This window comes from Suncus etruscus, chromosome 15 (assembly GCF_024139225.1).
Source record: "Suncus etruscus isolate mSunEtr1 chromosome 15, mSunEtr1.pri.cur, whole genome shotgun sequence".
Classification (NCBI taxonomy): domain Eukaryota; kingdom Metazoa; phylum Chordata; class Mammalia; order Eulipotyphla; family Soricidae; genus Suncus; species Suncus etruscus.
In genome coordinates this window covers 35101860-35121421 of record NC_064862.1, presented here as the reverse complement: position 1 = coordinate 35121421, position 19562 = coordinate 35101860, and the positions used below count along the sequence as shown (strand labels likewise).

General features: G+C 42.9%; 1 protein-coding gene across 1 annotated transcript in view; it reads left to right on the top strand.

Annotated features, from left to right (window-relative positions):
- PRR14L (proline rich 14 like) overlaps positions 1-19562 on the top strand; it is a 70579-nt gene that overhangs the window by 26419 nt on the left and 24598 nt on the right. Inside the window, exons 3-6 of the mRNA XM_049788913.1 lie at positions 578-5666; positions 7434-7502; positions 8290-8461; positions 12636-12742. Of these exons, the coding sequence (XP_049644870.1) occupies positions 578-5666; positions 7434-7502; positions 8290-8461; positions 12636-12742 (5437 nt within the window). The remainder of the gene's footprint in view (positions 1-577; positions 5667-7433; positions 7503-8289; positions 8462-12635; positions 12743-19562) is intronic.

Here is a 19562-nt window from a genome sequence, read left to right as displayed (position 1 = left end):
GTTCGGGGGATCAAATTAAGGTCTCATCCATGAAAGACATGCATATTACACCACTGAATCATATATCTGGCCCCTAGAACAGAAAATTTGCATGCCCCAATTAGGCATTTATCTCCATGTCTTTAATTGGCTAGCTAAATAAATATAAGTAATATGGTAACAAAAACCCAAAATTGTATTGTTTAAAATTGACTTTTTCTAGGTACAGTTTTGTCCCTCTTTTGTCAGTGAGAATGTTGAAGGTGTGGGCCATAGCCTGTGATGTTCTTGGCTTACTCCTGGCTTTGTGCTCAAGGATAATTTCTGGTGGTGCTTGGGAGACTGGACCATATATGTTGCCAGGATCAAAACTGGGTCACTGATATGCAAGGCAAATACCTTAATCCTTGTGCTATTTCTCTGGCCACCTGTCACATTTACAGAGACTGACAATATAAATAGTATTATATTAGCCTTATAATTCTCTTGTCAAATTCTATTATTTTGGTTAGTTGCAGGATTTAAGTCTTGAAGGCAAAGCAAGTAAGTTTTGTATGCGTGGTTATGAACTGATTTAGGATTCCTTTCTCTTGTGCAGAAGGAAATGTACAGGTTACAACAGGAACTCTGTTGAAGTCTACTGGAGAAGTACAAGATATGAGAGACAGTGGTACTAAGACAAATACTCAGACAAATGGACATCAGAATGGCAACACAAGTAAAGTTCTTTCAGCTGGGTTCGTTGACTACCCAGAAGTAGACAAAATTATGACCAGCGGTGAGGTTTCAGAAATCAGCACATTAAATCCCCTAGAGCCTTTAACCGTTGTGGATCTTGGATTAACAGAAACAGCTCTTAAAAAAAAGGAATGTGGAGAGTTAAAAACTTGTTCTTCTTGGTTATCATTATTACCAGGAAATAGTGCCATTTCCAGAGAGGACAATGGGAAGGAAGAGTTGTGTAAATCAAATTCTATCTGTGAAGCAGATGACAATCACCAACAGATTCTTGGCCACCATGATGAGGAACACAGTTCTACACATGACCATCCCAAAAGCGTGAGGAACGTGGCAATCACAGAACCCTCAGAAGGAAATTCTCAAGTTGCATCTTTCACATCAAGTTTGTCTGATCCAAAATCTAAAACAGTATTTTTAGGAAAAAGTAATTTTGAAACCGATAGTTTGCTAAAGAGACTTGTAGAAAAGACAGATCAAAGTAAGAATTTAGTTTCTCAAGAAGAAAATAACAAAGATCTTTTGAACCCCAGGAGAGAAACCTCAGAGGAACCTTTTCTTGTCAGTGTAGGGCAACCAGAAGAGGATATTAATGATCATTGCTGTGGTGAAAAAGAGACTGTGGACTTCCCAAAAGAAAATACCCAGAATAACTGTTGTAATCAAGGCAATGTCCCCACAGACAGCCCTAGTTCTTCACTGTACGGTTCTTTTACTGAAACCACAGAAATAATGCTTAAAAAAAAAGATGTGGAAATCTCATTAAATAGTCAAGGTAGCTTAATGAACCATGAGGACCATAGAGTAACTTTTGCTACTATGAGCCAACCAAGCCAAAATTCTGAAGAGAATAATTTTTCCTCTTTAATGCTGATTGAAGAGCCAGAACAGACAACTACTATGGAGCCTAAAATGTTAAGCAAAAAGAATTGCAGCAAAGACTCTGACACATTAGTTAAAATCTCGAGAAATCTTGAGGGCAATGCCCAGTTAAATGAAGCACCATATGATGAATTTCAGATTGAAAGAAGGTCCCCTGTGAGTATAGTGCTTAAGGATCTGATAAGACCGATGATTGAGTTAACAAAACCTGAGAGTGATATTGCTCAGTTGTCACCTTCCCTAAAATTTGATTTCAAACCTGCTGAGTCAGAAAAAAATGACCAGACCTTACAGGACAGTATTTCACAGAGCCTGAGCATTTCCTGTGAGACAAAGGAACTTCCTACTACCAAGGAACTAATTGTTAACAGAATAGAAAATGAATGTGTTTTAAATCAAGTGTCCCTTAATTCTCTAGACCATGAAAAGCTGCCAACTGATGGTAAAATGCCTTTAGCAGGAAGCAAGAATTCCCAAGAGAGCTTCCACCCTTCTTTAAAGGAGGGAATGGACACCATTGCTTATACCCAAACCATTCCCAGGAGGGCAGAAGTGAAAGAGAACTTTCTAGCTGGTGACAAAACATCTGGTGCCTCTTCAAACAGTCTCACATTTGCTATCAAACAAGGAAGCCAAGAAAGGATAAAGAACATGGCTAGTTCAGGATCAGAAGAGCAGCATTCCAGACCTCTGTCAAGTAGAAAAGAAGCAGCTGGCTTTCCTCGAGACACTGCCCTGGAATGTCAGAGTGTTCAATCTCAGGATCTCTTGAGCTGTCCTTGTGTGACACAGAATGCACTGGAAGAGACCATGTCTTCTGTAAGTGCTGCCTTTGAGCCCAGCAAAATCACTTCCAGAATTAAAAGTTCTTTGACAACCGAATATACAAATGCATTGCAGCACACTGGAAAAGAAGGCTTCATGAAACATAGCATCCACAGAGCAAGTGATATATCAGAGGAAAGTAATATTGATGGTAAAGAAACTAATACCAGCTCTTCAGGAGATAAGACCAGAAACAAGCTCACAGCGGGCATATTAAATAGTGAAACTTCAAATATTCACACCACCAGTCATATCCAACTTGGTGAAGAAGGGCTAGAAAGAGAGGAACGGGATATATCCAAAGAGACTGTGTTTTATAAGCATGACATGCCTGACTGTGCCACACAAGAACTAAACCAATCCGTAAGCATTCCAAGTCCTGAAAAATTGTTGGACCAGTTTCCTGCTGTTATGCTCTCTAGTTTTAAAAACATCAACCATGCAGATACAACGCTTGGTCAAGAGAGTCAAGGTGAAATCCTTGACTATCAGAATATCCAAAAGAATATATACAGAAGTGAAGATAAATCAGCTAAAGAGGCAAACCAGAAAGAGACCATCATGGAGCCTTGCAGAAGGGAAAACCACAACCGAAAGAATCTGCTAGTCTGTTCAGGCAGTAACACCTCATTGTATTGTGGGAGTACAAAGAGAGGCACCTTGGAAAGTTTTTCTGACTGTGAGGAGGCCAAAGACAGTGCAGTAGATATTGTCTACACAGATTCTAATAATATGCTTCTCAAAAATGTCCTGGACATCAGAGAATCTAGGACTCTTGATGGTGTTAAAAAGCAAGATAAACTAGCATTATGTGTCCTGTTTCAGAAGGAAAGACCCAGTGATGCATTTATGGGAATTAGTAATCAAGATTTAGATTTTGCAGGCCCTGCTTTCTCTACAGTGGAATCTTCTGAAATTAAAAAATCATGTGAAGAAAAAGTGTGCAGGTTGTTACAAGATTGTAAAAAAAAGGGTCCAGAATCTTATACCACTGACATACAGTCTGTTGCAGATCATGAACTAAATGTAAGAATACTGGATAAAATTAATGAGCCTCTAAGTCCTACTCATCATGGACAGCAAGTTAAAGACTTGTCTCAGAGAGAAACACAAGGAATGATGGAAGGATCAAGTCAAGAAGTAAATTCTGAGTTTGACAAGAAAAACACCATTGCTACTTCTTCAAGAACCTTGACATCTTCTAGATGTCAAGATGAGAACTCTGTATTCCTCAGGCACCACCTGGAATCCACAGGGATGCCTCTGTCCTCTGAAGAAAACTTAAAAACTGTTTTTAATAGTGAAGAAACCAGTGTGAACAATTACATTGAGCCAAAAGATAGCAAAACACTTTGTAAGCATGTTAAAGACTACACAGTCATGCGTGAGATGGAGGGAGGAACATCAAGATATATCTGTCAACTTGGTGAAGGGACCAATACAGACATCAATGTGACAATGTTGCCTTTCACAATGAAATCAGAAGCTACAGTGAAAGAAGACACTAAAGTACATCCGAGGGGCTCCCTGGACCACCAAACTGCTGAGGAAACTGAGGTGATTTCCCAAGGAGATGATCACGGTGGAAATATTACAAGTGAAATTCCTCAGATCCACATTACATCCCAGAAGATGCTTGGTGATGCCAAAGAACATCAAAGCCAGCGGCTTTTCAACTACCTGGTGCAGCCGGGAGAGGAATCTGTACATCAAAAAGAAGCACCCACAATCCAAAAGCAATGCAGATCATCTAATATATTGGTAGAGGCCCAGACTGAATCCCTCCGTAAAGATGGCCATGATGCGTTTACCATGCTGAAAGAAATTGCCCCAGCAAAGCGGGACCAGGGCGACATTGCTGCACAGCCACAGAAGTTGAAAGATCCCAAGGAAGAAAGTGAATACCGATCATTTCAAGAGCTGTGCCCAGCTCCTTGTTTTCATGTGGCCCCCCAGAAAGCACAAGACGCTATCTCTGCTGGATGTGATGAAATACACGGTGCCTTTGGGAACACTTCACATAGGAAAGGAGTGCTTCCCTTAAAGAAACAGCCCCATCGAACATGTAAGAAGGTTTGCAGTCAGGAGAAAGTCAACATGGTGAGAAAAATAAGGAAGATCAGAAGTGCTGCCCTCGTAAAGAGCTCATCTGAAACTATCGCCACAAAAGCACACCGATTTCTGAGTTCACACTCTGTGTCTGCACCCACCCATTTGGAACCTGACAAAGGACCTGCCAGGAGCAAAGTTAGCCATATACCAAAGCAGAAGGTATCTCCTTGCCACTCCCTGAGGAGCCCGAATGTTAAACCTACCAAAGACTCAGCCTTACTCAGCAAGCTGTCCATCCTCGCCTCCAAACTGGCCCCAGTCACCAAGACACAGAAATCCAGATACCGAAGATGTTCCTCTGAACTTCTTCCTATGGCCAAAAGCTACAAGCGGTTCAGATATACGAGGCTCCTGGATGGATTTGCCTCCAGTACAATGCAGCTGAATTCATTTTTGGCAGCTAGTGGATGGGATAAGAAGCCGAACAGTAAGCCCTGGACACTTGGTTCACTTGAAACCATCAAAATGAGCTTCATCAATCTGAGCAACAAAATGCCAGCAGTGCTGTTTGGTTCTGAAATATTCCCTGTATCCTTTACAGTGAAATCAGGCTCTCCGTGCATAATGGAGTCCCCAAGGACTTTTCCTGAACACTGTGCTCCAGCAAGGCTTGCTGCCATGCGGGAGGCCCCCTGGTGCCCATCTCAACCTCCCAAGTGGGCATTTTCTTTCTTTTTGTCTCACAGTTACCCTGGGATGGCCACTTTCAGGGACGATACTGACCCCCTCAGTCAGTCATATGCCCATACTCCTCCCCAGCCTTCAGTTCCTCCCCCAGACCATGGGGGCACTGCCATTGTGCAAACCAGAGCAGGCTGCTCTGTCCTTGGCCTTCATACGCTGCTAGCACTTTGTTCCCCTGGATGTTACCGAATCTGGACAAAAAAACGGAGCTTCTCCAGTCACATGCCGACCATGCAGAGACTCTTCATGACCCAGTTTGCACAGGGCTTGAAAGGGTTAAAGTCGCCCACCTCCATAGCAGACAAGATCTTCTGTTCTCTGCCCTACTCTGTGGGCAGAGTACTTTCCATTTGGAGCCAGCATGGACCTTCTTCCTGCCCCTTTGAAATCTCTTCTCTCCATTCCACTCAGAGCATGGAGCTGCCGACTCTGAGCACAACAAGCAGGTAACACATGTTCCTTTTTCTTATTTTTTCGGGGCGTTGGGGCAGTGGGACAAGGGTTGAGCCATACCCAGCAGTACTCAAGAATTATTCTTGGCTCTGTGCCTAGAGTCACTCCTGGCAGTGCCCTGGGGACCATTTGCAGTTTGGGGGATCAAACCAGGATCAGCCACATGCTAGGCAAGCTCCTTTTTTTTATTTTTTTGGTTTTTGGGTCACACCCGGTAGCGCTCAGGGGTTACTCCTGGCTCTATGCTCAGAAATCACTCCTGGCAGGCATGGGGGCCATATAGGATGCCAGGATTCGAACCACCATCCTTCTGCATGCAAGGCAAATGTCCTACCTCTGTGCTCTCTCTCCGGCCCCAAGGCAAGCATCTTAACCCCTGTACTATCTCTCCAGCCTTACTTCCATTGTTTCTAATGTTCTTTGTTTCTTTTCTTTTCTTTTTTTTTTTTTTTTTTTTTGGTTTTTGGGCCACACCCGTTTGACGCTCAGGGGTTACTCCTGGCTATGCGCTCAGAAATCGCCCCTGGCTTGGGGGGACCATATGGGACACCGGGGGATCGAACCGAGGTCCTTCCTTGGCTAGTGCTTGCAAGGCAGACACCTTACCTCTAGCGCCACCTTCCCGGCCCCATGTTCTTTGTTTCACTGGGAAGAAATGACAGGGACTACTGGAAATTCATGACTGGCTGAAACTTTTCTATTTTCATTTTATCTTGCCAGTTTTTTGGGTTTTTTTGTTTTTTGGTTTTTTGGTTTTTGGGCCACATCTGGAGGTGCTCAGGGGTTACTCCTGGCTGTCTGCTCAGAAATAGCTCCTGGCAGGCATGGGGGACCATATGGGACACCGGGATTTGAACCAACCACCTTTGGTCCTGGATCAGCTGCTTGCAAGGCAAACGCCACTGTACTATCTCTCCGGGCCCGCCAGGTTTTTTTTTTTTTTTTTTTATTTGTTTTTGGGCCACACTTGGTGATGCTCAGGGTTTACTCCCGGCTATGCTCTCAAATTGCTCCTGACCTGGGAGACCTTATGGGATGCCAGGGATGAACCAAGGTCCTTCCTGGGTCACATGTGTGCAAGGCAAATGCTATACTGCTTCGCTCTCACTCTGGCCCCTTTGTCAGATTTTTCTCCCTCACCTGGCAATGCTTAGAGCTTCATCCTGACTACATTCAGGAATTACCCTGGCACTGCTCAGGGGACCATATTGGGAACTTGGGATCAAATTTGGGTTGGCCACATGCAAGGCAAAAATTCCTCCCTAATGTACTATCTCTCTGGCCCCGTTTCTTTTGTTTGTTTTTGTACTCCTGGCTCTGCACTCAGAAATCGCTCTTTGCAGGCTCGAGGGATGCCCTACCGTTGTGCTATCATCTCTCAGGCCCTCTGACCCTTTTTCTATCACCACCACCACCACCACCCCCGCCACACCTGGCGGTGCTCAGGGGTTACTCGTGGCTCTGCACTCAGAAATCATTCCTGGCAGGCACAGGGGATCATATGGCATGCCAGGATTGAACCACTGTTGGTTCTGGGCCGGCAGCTTGCAAGGCACACGCCCTACTGCTGTGCTATCTCACCGGCTCCCTTTTCTATCTTTTTTTTTTTTTTTCCCTTTTCTATCTTTTATTAGTGATTAACAGTTCTGGTCTTCTGAGGGTTCTAATTCAGTATCAGGTGTCAGTACCTGCAACAGCATTAAATCCTTTCATTCTCTTTCCTCTAACTTATTTGCTTTTGTAATTTTGTTTCACTTTAGCCACACTATGTTACCATATGTGCCTCTTCCAGGCATGGAAGCTCTCAATGCCTGCAGCAGTCAGATGAGGTGAGTCTCTGAAAAACTTGACACATGAGTCCTAGAAGTATGGGTGGGTGGGGCGGGAAGGAGAAAGTGCACAGTAAGAGATGAGAAGAGAGGGAGGGAAGAGAGGCTACACAATGAGCATACTAGAAGGTGGCATGGGTCAGGTTGGCATGATTCAGGCCTCTTTATTGTCCTAACTTAATATGAGATTTCACATGTATCACATTGAATATAGTGACTAAGAAAGTGTAATCAGTTTCACATGATTAAGAAATTTAGTCACTAATCAGATTGTGATCCCGCAAGTCCCCCGTCAGCTGTCTCTTGATAATTTGTCAACTTCAGTGCCAATTTCATCTGAGCTAGGTTCTTTTTGGGGGGAGGGGTTGGGGGCATTGTTCAGGTGTCATTCCTGGTAATGCTTAGGGCACCATATGGAGTGCCAGGGATCAAACTCGGGTCACTCATGTACAAGGCACACGTCCTACCCTCTGTGCTATCGCTGTAACCCTGAGCAGAAATTTTTGTCCAGTTTATAATGTCTTCCTCGCTCCCTCCCCCAAAACCATTACTACTTCTTTATAGAATCTCTCCACCAAGGAAATGGATTGACCACGTTTTTAGCAATTACTTGTATATGTGGACACAGGCTGTATCCCAAAGTGATTACACAGATGGCTGGAAATGCCTGTGCAAGAACAAAGCAGCAGCTTTGTCCTTGATCTTGCTGCTAAGAAGTTGTATGTGGAGGGGTAGAAAGTGACTCCATCTCATGTTTTCTTCCTTGGTTTTGTATCCATAATACTAGGCTAGAGACTCCATTTCCTGCCTTGGTACCAAAGTCTTGCTTGGTAACAGACTCAGGTGTCAGCAAACTCCTGCTTTCAGCCTCTGAGTTCCAGGTTCCTGAATTTGATGAACTGGATGGGGTGAAAGCACCAAGTCCCCGACCACAGAGTACCCCTCCAAAGCAAAAAGAGGTAAATGGGAAGTGCTGATGGAGCCAAGTGACCACAACAACATTAGGAGTGTCTATTGGTGACTACAGATCTTACACCTACTTATAGAAGTGACTCCTGGATATATTTAACACTTTTTTTTTTCCTGAGGTTAAAGGGAAAAAACTTTTTTTTTTTTGAATCTTGGTTTTTGGGCCACACCCAGGCAGCGCTCAGGTTACTCTTGGCAGGCTCAGGAAACCATATGGGATGCCAGGAATTGAGCCTGAGTTCATCCCTGGTCTGCAGCATGCAAGGCAAATGCCCTACTGCTGTGCTAACAGTCTAGCCTAGAAAAAAATTCTTATTTGATTTTTTTTTAATTTAAGCTCTGTAGTTACAGACTTGTTTGTAGTTGGGTTTCAGTCATAAAGTATACAAACACACTCCTGTCACCAATCTCCCCTATTTCCCTGGTCCCCCATTCCCTGCCTGACTTCTAGAAAGTCATTTATTTTATTTCTCCCTCTCACTAGCATTGTCATGGTAGTTGTAATGTAGTTATTTCTCTAACTGTGCTCACCACTCTTACCTTGGGCTGGTCCTTCTGCCCTTATCATCTATTGTCTCTATGTATTATTACCATACATTTTTCTTAAATCTCACAGATGAGTGAGACTATTCTGGGTCTGTCTCTCCCTCTGACTTATTTACTCAGCATGAGTCTCTGTTCATCCATGAATAGGCAAATTTTATGACTTCATTTTTTCTAACAGCTGTGTAGTGTTCCATTGCGTAGATGTACCACAATTTCTTTAGCCACTCATCTGTTGTGGGGCACCTAGGTTGTTTCCAGATTCTGGCTATTGTAAATAGAACTGCAATGAAAATAAGAGTGCAGAGAGTATTTTTATATTTTGTTTTTGTGTTGTTAGGATATATTCCTAGGAATATTCCTAGGACTGTATTGCTGGATCATATGGGAAGTCAATGTTCAGTTTATTGAAGAATCTCCATATTGTTTCCCAGGAAGGCTGGACTAAACAGCATTCCCACCAGCAGTGAATGAGAGTTCTTTTCTCCCCACCGATTGTTCTTGTTCTTTGTGATGTGTGCCAGTCTCTGTGGCATGAGGCGATATCTCCTTTTGATTTGTGTCTTCCTGATGATTGATTAGTGAGTGGAACATTTTTTTCATATGGCTTTTAACCATCTGTACTTTTTCGTGTTTTTTTGTTTGTTTGTTTTTGTTTTTGGGTCACACCCAGCAGTGCTCAGGGGTTACTCCTGGCTCCAGGCTCAGAAATCGCTCCTGGCAAGTTCAGGGGACCATATGGGACTCCGGGATTCGAACCAATGACCTTCTGCATGAAAGGCAAACACCTTATCTCCATACTATCTCTCTGGCCCTATACAGGTTTTTTGTTTTGTTTTGTTTTGTTTTGGACCATATGTACTTTTTCTTTGTGGAAATATTTGTTCATTTCTTCTCCCACCCACCCCCTTTATTTATTTATTTATTTTTTGGTTTTTGGGTCACATTCAGCAGTGCTTAGGGGTTACTCCTAGCTCTATGCTAGAAATTGCTCCTGGCAGGCTCAGGGGACCATATGGGATGCCAGGATTTGAACCACCATTCTTCTACATGCAAGGCAAATGTCCTACCTCCATACTATCTCTCTGGTCCTTTCTCCCCATTTTTTGATGGGGTTAGGTTTTTTTTTGGGGTCACACCCAGAAGCACTCAGGGGTTACTTCTGGCTCCACGCTCAGAAATTCCTCCTGGCATGCTAAGGGGACGATATGGGATGCTGGGATTCAAACCACAGACCTTCTGCATGAAAGGCAAATGCCTTACCTCCATGCTATCTCTCCGGTGGAGTTAGTGTTTTTTTTTTTTTTTTTTTTTTTGTTAAGTTCTTTTAGTACCTTGTATATCTTAGATATTAGCCCCTTTTCTGATGGATATTGAGTAAATAGTTTCTTCCATTCTGTGGGTGGCCTTTGTGTCCTACTCTCTGCTTCCTTTAAAGTGCAGAAGCTTCTCAGTTTAATGTAGTCTCATTTGTTTATCTTTGCTTCCACTTGTTTGAGCAGTAGTTTTTCCTTCTTTTTTTTTTTTTTTTTTTTTGTGGTTTTTGGGTCACACCCAGCAGTGCTCAGGGGTTATTCCTGGCTCCAGGCTCAGAAATTGCTCCTGGCAGGCACGGGGGACCATATGGGACGCTGGGATTTGAACCGATGACCTCCTGCATGAAAGGCAAACGTCTTACCTCCATGCTATCTCTCCAGCCCCTAGTTTTTCCTTCTTGAAGATGCCGTTAGTCTCAATGTCATGGAGTGTTTTACCTATGTTGTTCTATATGCCTTATGGTTTCAGATCTGATACAACATTCTGAAATCCAATTTGATTTGACCGGTGTGCACTGTGTTAGATGGAGGTCTGAGCTCATTTTTTTTGCATGTGGCTGACCAGTTGTCCCAGTATCACTTGTTGAATAGGCTTTCTTTGCTTCATTTTGCATTTTTGTCCCTTTATCAAAGATTAATTGATTGTGTGTCTGGGGGTCATTCTCTGAATACTCAAATCTATTTCATTTATCTGAGGATCTGTCTTTATTTCAGTACCATGCTGTTTTAATGACTATTGCTTTGTAATATAACTTAAATTTGGGGAAAATTATGCCTCCCATCTTCTTTTTCCTAAGGGTTGTTTAGCTATTCGTGGGTGTTTATTGTTCTAAATGAATTTCAGGAGTGTTTGAAATTGGGCGGGGGGTGGGGGGAGACACACCCAGCGATGCTGAGGGATTACTCCTGGCTCTGCACTCAGAAATCACTCCTGGGGGCCAGAGCAGTGGTGTAAGCTGTAAGGTGTCTGCCTTGTGCACACTAGTCTAGGACCACAGTTCAATCCTCTGGTGTCCCATATGGTCCCCCAAGCCAGGAGCGATTTCTGAGTGCATAGCCAGGAGTAACCCCTGTGTGTCACTGAGTATGGCCGAAAAACAAAAACAAAAAAAAATCACTTCTGGCAGGCTCTGGGGACTATATGGGATACTGAGGATCAAACCTTGCAGTGTGCAAGGCAAATGCCCTACCATTATGCTGTCACTCCGGCCCAATTGATGCACTTATTTGAAAAATAGCATGGGTATCCTTAGAGAGATTGCATTAAATTTATACAATGCTTTTGGGAATATTGCCATTTTAATAGTGTTAATATTCCCAATCCATGAACAGTGTATATGCCTCTATTTCCTCTTGGTACCTCTTTTGCTGTGTCCCCCGAATTCTGATAATTTGTGTCTTTATTCTCATTTGTTTCCAAGAATTTTTTTATTTCCTTTGATTTTATCTCTAACCCACTTGTTGTTCAGTAGTGACCTGCTTAATTTCCAGATTTAACAACTTTTTTTATTTTAGATTAGTACTAGAATGTGAAGACTGTTTTGCTGTTGGATCACCAAAGGGTGCCCTGGGTTTCTTCTGCATTGCTTTACAGATCCTGCCCTGCCCTCCCCATCACTCCCCTCCCCTGCTATTTTTTTCCCCCCTTCTATTTTTAAGCCACACCCAGCTTACTCCTGATTCTATGTTCAGGGTGACTTCTAGCAGTGCTTGGGAACCTTATATTGTGCTGGTAATCAAACCATAGTCAATCATGTGCAAGGCAAATGCCTTAAGTCCTATATTTTCTCTATATGGCTTCATTTTCAGACTCTTCTTTTTTTTTTTTTTTTTTTTTTTTAATGGTTTTTGAGCCACACCCCATGACGCTTAGGGGTTACTACTGCCTATGCGCTCAGAAGTCGCTCCTGGCTTGGGGGACCATATGGGATGCCGGGGGATCCAACCACGGTCCGTCCTAGGCTAGCGCTGGCAAGGCAGACACCTTACCTCTGTGCCACCATGCCGGCCCCAGACTCTCTTTATTTACTAGCATTTGTAAAATTGGACCAAAATGCTCCTCCATACATTCAGTGATTATGAATGATGATTCTATTCTCTTCAGGTTCACTGTCCCCAAGACTTACTATTTTTTTGTACTGATAATCTCAGTGTCTGAACTGAAAGTGCAATGAAGGAGAACAGTTATTTGGAACACTGTAAGCTTTGTCATAAATCTCTTACTAATATCCTGAGTCTCAAGTAAAGTTGTATAGTTCAAATGTCTTGGGACTTGACCGTCTTTCTTTTTAACCCTTTGAAATAGGAAGAGCCAGAGAAGAGGCCAAAGAAAGTCTCACAGATTCGTATCCGGAAAACCATTCCTAAGCCAGACCCTAATCTTACTCCAATGGGCCTTCCTCGACCTAAAAGGTGAGCTCCTTCTCTTTATATAAACTTAGTTCTCTAATTTAGAAAACTGTTTGGCCAGATATAGTCATTATTTTTTTAATTTATTTTAAATAACATCTTTATTTAAGCACCGTGATTACAGACATAGTTGTCCTTGGGTTTCAGTCATATAACAATGATTCTTTAAATGTTATCTAGTCTGACCTATTTATTTTTAGGAGTATTTTTAAGATGATTATTTATGTGCCTAATGACTTGTATGATATCACTTTAATGTATTCTTAATTGTTTTAATTGAGTTCATTTTTGTACACATTTTACATTCGTATACATCTGTTGTCTTGCTTTATCCTCCAGTACCATTAACCTTAAGCATTTTAGTTTTCTTACCTAAGTTTATGTGAGTCTCAGTAATTAAGAAACCTATGTTAGAGGGCCAGAGAGATATCACAGTGGTAGGGCTTGCACTGCCTGCGTGCAGCCCATTCAGCACGGATGGTGGTTCGAATCCCGGCATCCCATATGGTCCCCCATGCCTGCCAGGAGCAATTTCTTTTTTTTTTTTTTTTTTTTTTTTTGGTTTTTGGGTCACACCCGGTGGTGCTCAGGGGTTACTCCTGGCTGTCTGCTCAGAAATAGCTCCTGGCAGGCACGGGGGACCATATGGGTCACCCGGATTCGAACCAACCACCTTAGGTCCTGGATTGGCTGCTTGCAAGGCAAACACCGCTGTGCTATCTCTCCGGGCCCAGCCAGGAGCAATTTCTAAGCGCAGACTCAGGAGTAACCCCTCGCACTGCTGGGGGTAACCCAAAATAAAAAAACTTGGAAGGGAGGGGGAGGGATGGAGGGAGGGAGAGAGAGAGGGAGGGGGAAAAAAAGAAGAAAGAAAGAAACCCATGTTACGGGCCTGGAATATAGCTCAACAGTAAAATGCTTGTCTTATGTCTCTGAGGCCCTGGGATTGAATCCCAGGAAGGAAGGAGGGAAGAGAGAAAAAAATTTTTTTGAATTAGGGACTAGAGAGATAATACAGTAAGGTAGGGTATTTGCCTTGCATTTTAGCTAATGTGGGTTCCATCCCCAGCATCCCATCTGATTTCCTGAGTGCCAGGGGTGATTTTTATTTGGCTTATGGGTTATACCTAGCATTTCTCTGGTGGTACTGACAGCTTAGTGCTTAAGGGGTCACTCTTGGGGATGCTTATTTACAACCATATGAGGGTAAAGATAGAACTTGGATCTCCCATATTCAAAGCACTATTATATATAGTCCATTAAACTATCTTTCTGGCCCCAAGAGTCAGGTCTATTTTAGTCTAAATTGTAATGACCTGGGTTCATTCCCCGTCTCCCCATATAGTATCCTGTGCCCACCAGGAGTGATCCCTGAATGCATAGGCAGGAGTAAATTCCTAAGCACTGCCAGTTGTGGCCTATAAACTAAATGAATAAATTATAGCTTTGAAATTTTTTATTTAGGGCTAGAGAAAAATTACAATTATTAAGGCACTTGCCTTGCATGCAGCCTTTTCAGGTTCAATTTCCAGTGCTACATATGGTTCCCTGGGCACTACCAGAAGTAAGCAAGCCTTGAACACAGCCAGTTGTTGGCAAGCCCCCACCTCCCACCCTTATTTTTCTTTTTTGTTTTTTGGGTCAAACTTGCAGCTTTTGGGTTACTCTTTTTTTTTTTTTTTTTTGGTTTTTTTTTTGGGCCACACCCGTTTGACGCTCAGGGGTTACTCCTGGCTATGCGCTCAGAAATCGCCCCTGGCTTGGGGGGACCATATGGGACGCCGGGGGATCGAACCGCGGTCCTTCCTTGGCTAGCGCTTGCAAGGCAGACACCTTACCTCCAGCGCCACCTACCCGGCCCTTGGGTTACTCTTGACTCTGCACTCAAGAAACACTTCTAGGGTTTCTGGGGACCATATTGAACCTGGATCAGCTGCATGCAATACCCATACCCTACCTGTTGTGCTGTTGATCTGGCCCCACCCTCAATATATTTTTAAGAAAGTTGATCATTGGGCCGGAGAGATAGCATGGAGGTAAAGCTTTCATGGTTCGAATCCCAGCATCCCATATGGTCCCCCGAGCCTGCCAGGAGCGATTTCTGAGTGTGGAACAAGGAGTAACCCCTGAGCGCTGCCAGGTGTGACCCAAAACCAAAACAAAAACAAAAGAAAAAAGAAAAAAGAAAGTTGATAATCTATAAAATGAGTTTAAAGAATTTTCATCACATAAGATTACTGTGCAGTCTAATTGAGAAAATAAAAATACTGTATCTGGTACGTTGACTCAGATAACACAAAATATGGTTAAAACAAGTTAGGAATATTTTCTTAGTATGAAATTTCTAATAAAGAGATGTATTGATAACAATTATAGGCTGCAAAATTGCTAATAGGGCTGAAGTATGGGCTTTGTATGTGGAAAACCTAGAACCCCAATACCACATTAATTCCAGAATATTCAGGAGTGCTGGTTCTCAGACCTTAATTAAATATCAAGAGCATGGCAGAAAATATGACATTGCCCTAGTAAATTTGTACATACATAAATCAAACTCATTAGATTTGGGAACAATAATTTGCAAAAATCAGAAATTAAATCTACTTAATCAAAGATGTTGCCCAGTGGCAGGCACTTTCCTTGCATGTATGAGGCCCTGAGTTTCACCCCTAGCACTGCTAAAAAAAAAAAAAAAAAAAAACAGAAGCAGCAAAAAGAGTGGTTGGAGAGAGTTCAGGGTTTTTAGACATTCCAGTGCACAGAAGTAGCTTCAGTTTGATTTCCCAAGCCCCATAAAGCCCCTCTGGTACTGCTCGGTGTGGCAAGAAAGAAAGTGAAATATATGCAGGTCTCATGATTGCTTCAGTATTTAATTTGTGGGGAATATATTTATATTTTATACTGTACTTGATAATCTGTCAGAGTAGTTCATCTCAATTTCTTTTTTTATTTATTTCATCTCAATTTATTAGACTTATAAGTAATATTTTATGAGGAAATAAGGTAAGTATTAAATAATTGATTTTTTATGATTTGAAAGTTATATCTTAACTGAAGAGAATTAAATTTTTACCTGTGAATTTTATACACTTCAAATGTTTGTTGTACTTTTTTTTTGTTGTTGCACATTTTTAAAATAAAAGTGAAATGATCAATTATTGAATGGAATTTTTCTAAGTGATATAGTGCTAATTGAAATCACCTTTTGAATTTATTTGTTTGGTTTTGTCCCAAAGTTTCTAAAGTTGCTTTTGATAGAATACTGTGTGTAATAATGAGAAAGATAAGTTCCAGACAAAAAATACTGTTATTGTGATTATTGAAAAGGGGTTGGTGATATCAGTGGTCAGATTCATACACAAAAGTGAAATTTAGAATGGAGCTAAGCTCTTGCAAAAGATGGGATGGGCAAATTAAAGTAGGGGACTGGAGAGATGGTACAACTTGAGCATTGCTGGGTATAGCCCCGAAACAAGCAAAAAACTTAGGGAGGTGGGAAGGGAGAAAAATAAACAAAACTTTTGGAGGATGCTAGAGGGTACAATAGGTAGGGCACTTGCCTTTTACAGACTCAATCTGAGTTTGACCCCCCCAGAACATAATGTGGTCCTGCAAGCCTGTAAGGTGTGAGTGATCCCTGAGATATAGAGACAGGAGTAAGCCTGGTGTAGCCTGGGGAGAGGTCTGATAACTGTCCAAAGACTCTTCTTAGCAGTATGGTACTTTTAGGAAATTAAAGATCAATATACTCTGCTAAAAGTCTTTTGCTAGGGCCAGAGAAATAGCACAGTGGTAAGGGCGTTTGCCTGGTACGCAGCTGATCCAGGACGGATGGTGGTTCGAATCCTGGCATCCCATATTGTTCCTCATAATTGCGAGGAGCAATTTCTGAGCGCTGAACCAGGAGTAACCCCTAAACAGTGCAGGTGTGACCTCTCCAAAAAACAAAACTAAACAAAAAAGTCTTTTGCTACACTTACCTGAAAATCACAAAGCCGGAGAGATAGTACGGACTGGTAGAGTGCTTACCTTGTAATGGGAAAACTTGGGTTTGATCCCTGGAGGCCCATATGGTCCTCTGAGCTTACCAGGACTGAATCCTGAGTATACAATCACTGAGCACCATTGGGTGTGGCCTAAAAAACAAAATAAATAAATAAATAAAAGAAAAAGGTTCCAGAGTGATAGCACTGGCTGTTTGCCTTGCAAACGGTCGAACTGGGACAGAACCCGGGTTTGGTTCCTGGCTTCCCATATGGTCCCTCAATCCTGCACGGCTGGTTCACTGCTGGTTGTGGCGCAAAAACCAAAAAAAGAAGGAGGGAGAGAGAGGAGGGGTGAGAGAGGGAGGGGGAGGGAGGGGAGGGGGAGGGAGGGGAAGGGAAGGGAGAGGTGGGGAGGGGAGAGGAGAGGAAGAAACAGAAACAGAAACTCAAACTCGGGGCCAGAGCTGTGGTGCAAGTGGTAGGGCATTTGTCTTGCACACTAACCTAGGACCAACCACAGTTTGATCTCCAGCCTCTCATATGGTCCCCCAAGCCAGGAGCGATTTCTGAGCACATAGCTAGGAGTAACCCCTGAATGTCACCGGGTGTGGCCCAAAAACAAAAAGAAACAAAAAAGAAACAAAAACCATACAATATTTTGAACACAGAAAGTTGAGTATAAAGTGTTAAACTGAAGGGCCCAGAGAGATAGAACAGCGGTGTTTGCCTTGCAAGCAGCCGATCCAGGACCAAAGGTGATTGGTTCGAATCCGGTGTCCCATATGGTCCCCCCCCCCCCCATGCCTGCCAGGAGCTATTTCTGAGCAGACCGCCAGGAGTAACCCCTGAGCACCGCCGGGTGTGGCCCAAAAACAAACAAACAAAAAAAGTGTTAAACTGAAGAGAAAAGTAATCATTCCTATGTATAGCTGTTTGGGCTTTGAGTTCACCCATAGCACATGATCTCCATTGGTCAGCAGTACTAGTTGTGGCTCTTGACACCTAAAGAGAACTACATTGCAGGGACTGAACATGAAACAGAATGCTTCAAAGATACTCTTGCAGAAGTGTTGCAGTTGGTGTTGGAAAGAGTGTGCTTTGCTGCCCAATGTGTGTTGGGTTGCAAAGGCGACAATTGGGGATGTCAGACACCAATTTCTGAGTCACAGATGAGCTGAAGTAGGTAGCATGCAAAGGAATTATGAGATGTGAGGTGCTGTGGCAAATGCAAGGTCTGGAACATGTGATCTTTAATCCTTCAAGCCCATAGGAAACACCTTTTAGCAAGATACCACTACTGGCTTAACATGGCATATGTAATGAAGACAGTATGGGACTGTAGCCATTCTCTGGCCACACACTAGGGCCTGAGCCTCTTGCACTCAATCCTGTGCTCTGCCTCGGACACTCTTAACGTTGGACCAGTGTTTATACCAAGAGCAAGGAAAGAAAAGCTCATTAGAAGAACGAAAAGCTTGCTTTCTCCAGCGCCCTCTACTGGCAGTATCTGGTTTTACACTCTAAAGAAGAAAAGGCTCAAGAATCCAAGCTCCATTACTACAGAGGAGTATTAATGGGTGCATTCTGAGTTGAGAAGGAATCATTTGATTATTGGAATGTTCCAGTAAACAATAAAAATCTCAAGACATTTTCTCAAAAACAAAAAAGCTGTTTTAAGTTTTTGATTTTTTTGTGGGGGAGGGAAGAGGGGTAGTATGCCATATCTGGTGATGTTCCTTGCCCTGGTGGTGCTCAGGTGACCATATGTGGTGCTAGGGATTTGAATCAGAGTCATTGCAACACAGCCACATGTAAGGCAAAAAGCCTTGCTTCCTGTACTATCTCTACTGTTCTAAAAACTTTTTTTTTTTTTTTTGGTTTTTGGGCCACACCCGACGGTGCTCAGGTGCTACTCCTGGCTGTCTGCTCAGAAATAGCTCCTGGCAGGCACGGGGGACCGTATGAGACACCAGGATTCGAACCAATCACCTTAGGTCCTGGATCGGCTGCTTGAAAGGCAAACACCGCTGTACTGTCTCTCAGGGCCCAAAAGAACTATTCTTTTATTTGATTGTTTTGGTTTTGTTTGAGCCATACCAGCAATTATCAGGGGTTATTCCTGGCTCTGTACTCAGGAATCATTCCTGGTGGTGTGCAGGGGACCATATGGAATGTCAGGGATTGAATCCAGACCATCTACATGCAAAGCAGTCGCCCTACTCATTATATAAGAGATGTGGCTCTCAGTAGGAGGCTCAAAGGGCTGGAGGCCTCTACTTGTGAAAGACCCAAATTGGGTCCCAGGTACTAATGGGAGCATCTTTTGAACATGATGCCCAAAATAGGACAATGAACACACATATTTCTAAGTGTGGCCTAAGCTACCTCCTTCCACAATCTATCTTCCTCCCCAGCCCCCCAAAAGATGTGAATAAATGGAAAGGTTTTTGTTTTGTTTTGTTTTTGGAGGGGTGTGGGTTTTTGGGCCACACTGGTGACACTCGGGTTACTCTTGGCCGTGCACTCAGAAATTACCCCTGGCTTGGGGGAATCAATTGGAGCAACAAGGGATCGAATCAAGGGCTTTTCTAGGTTAGTGCATGTAAGGCAGATGCCCTACTACTTGCACCGCTGCTCCAGCCTCCAAAAAGGTTTCTATTTAACACAGTATCAAAGTTTATATGGAAAACTATGGGGACAAGAATGGTGTGGGAAATTTAGAAAGAAGAAAGTAGAAGCCACTATTCTTAAGGGATTCTAAAAAACTTGAAAAGAAATAGGCCAATAAATAGCTCAGAGCCAAAGCAAATGCCTTGCACGCACAGGCCCTGAGTTTG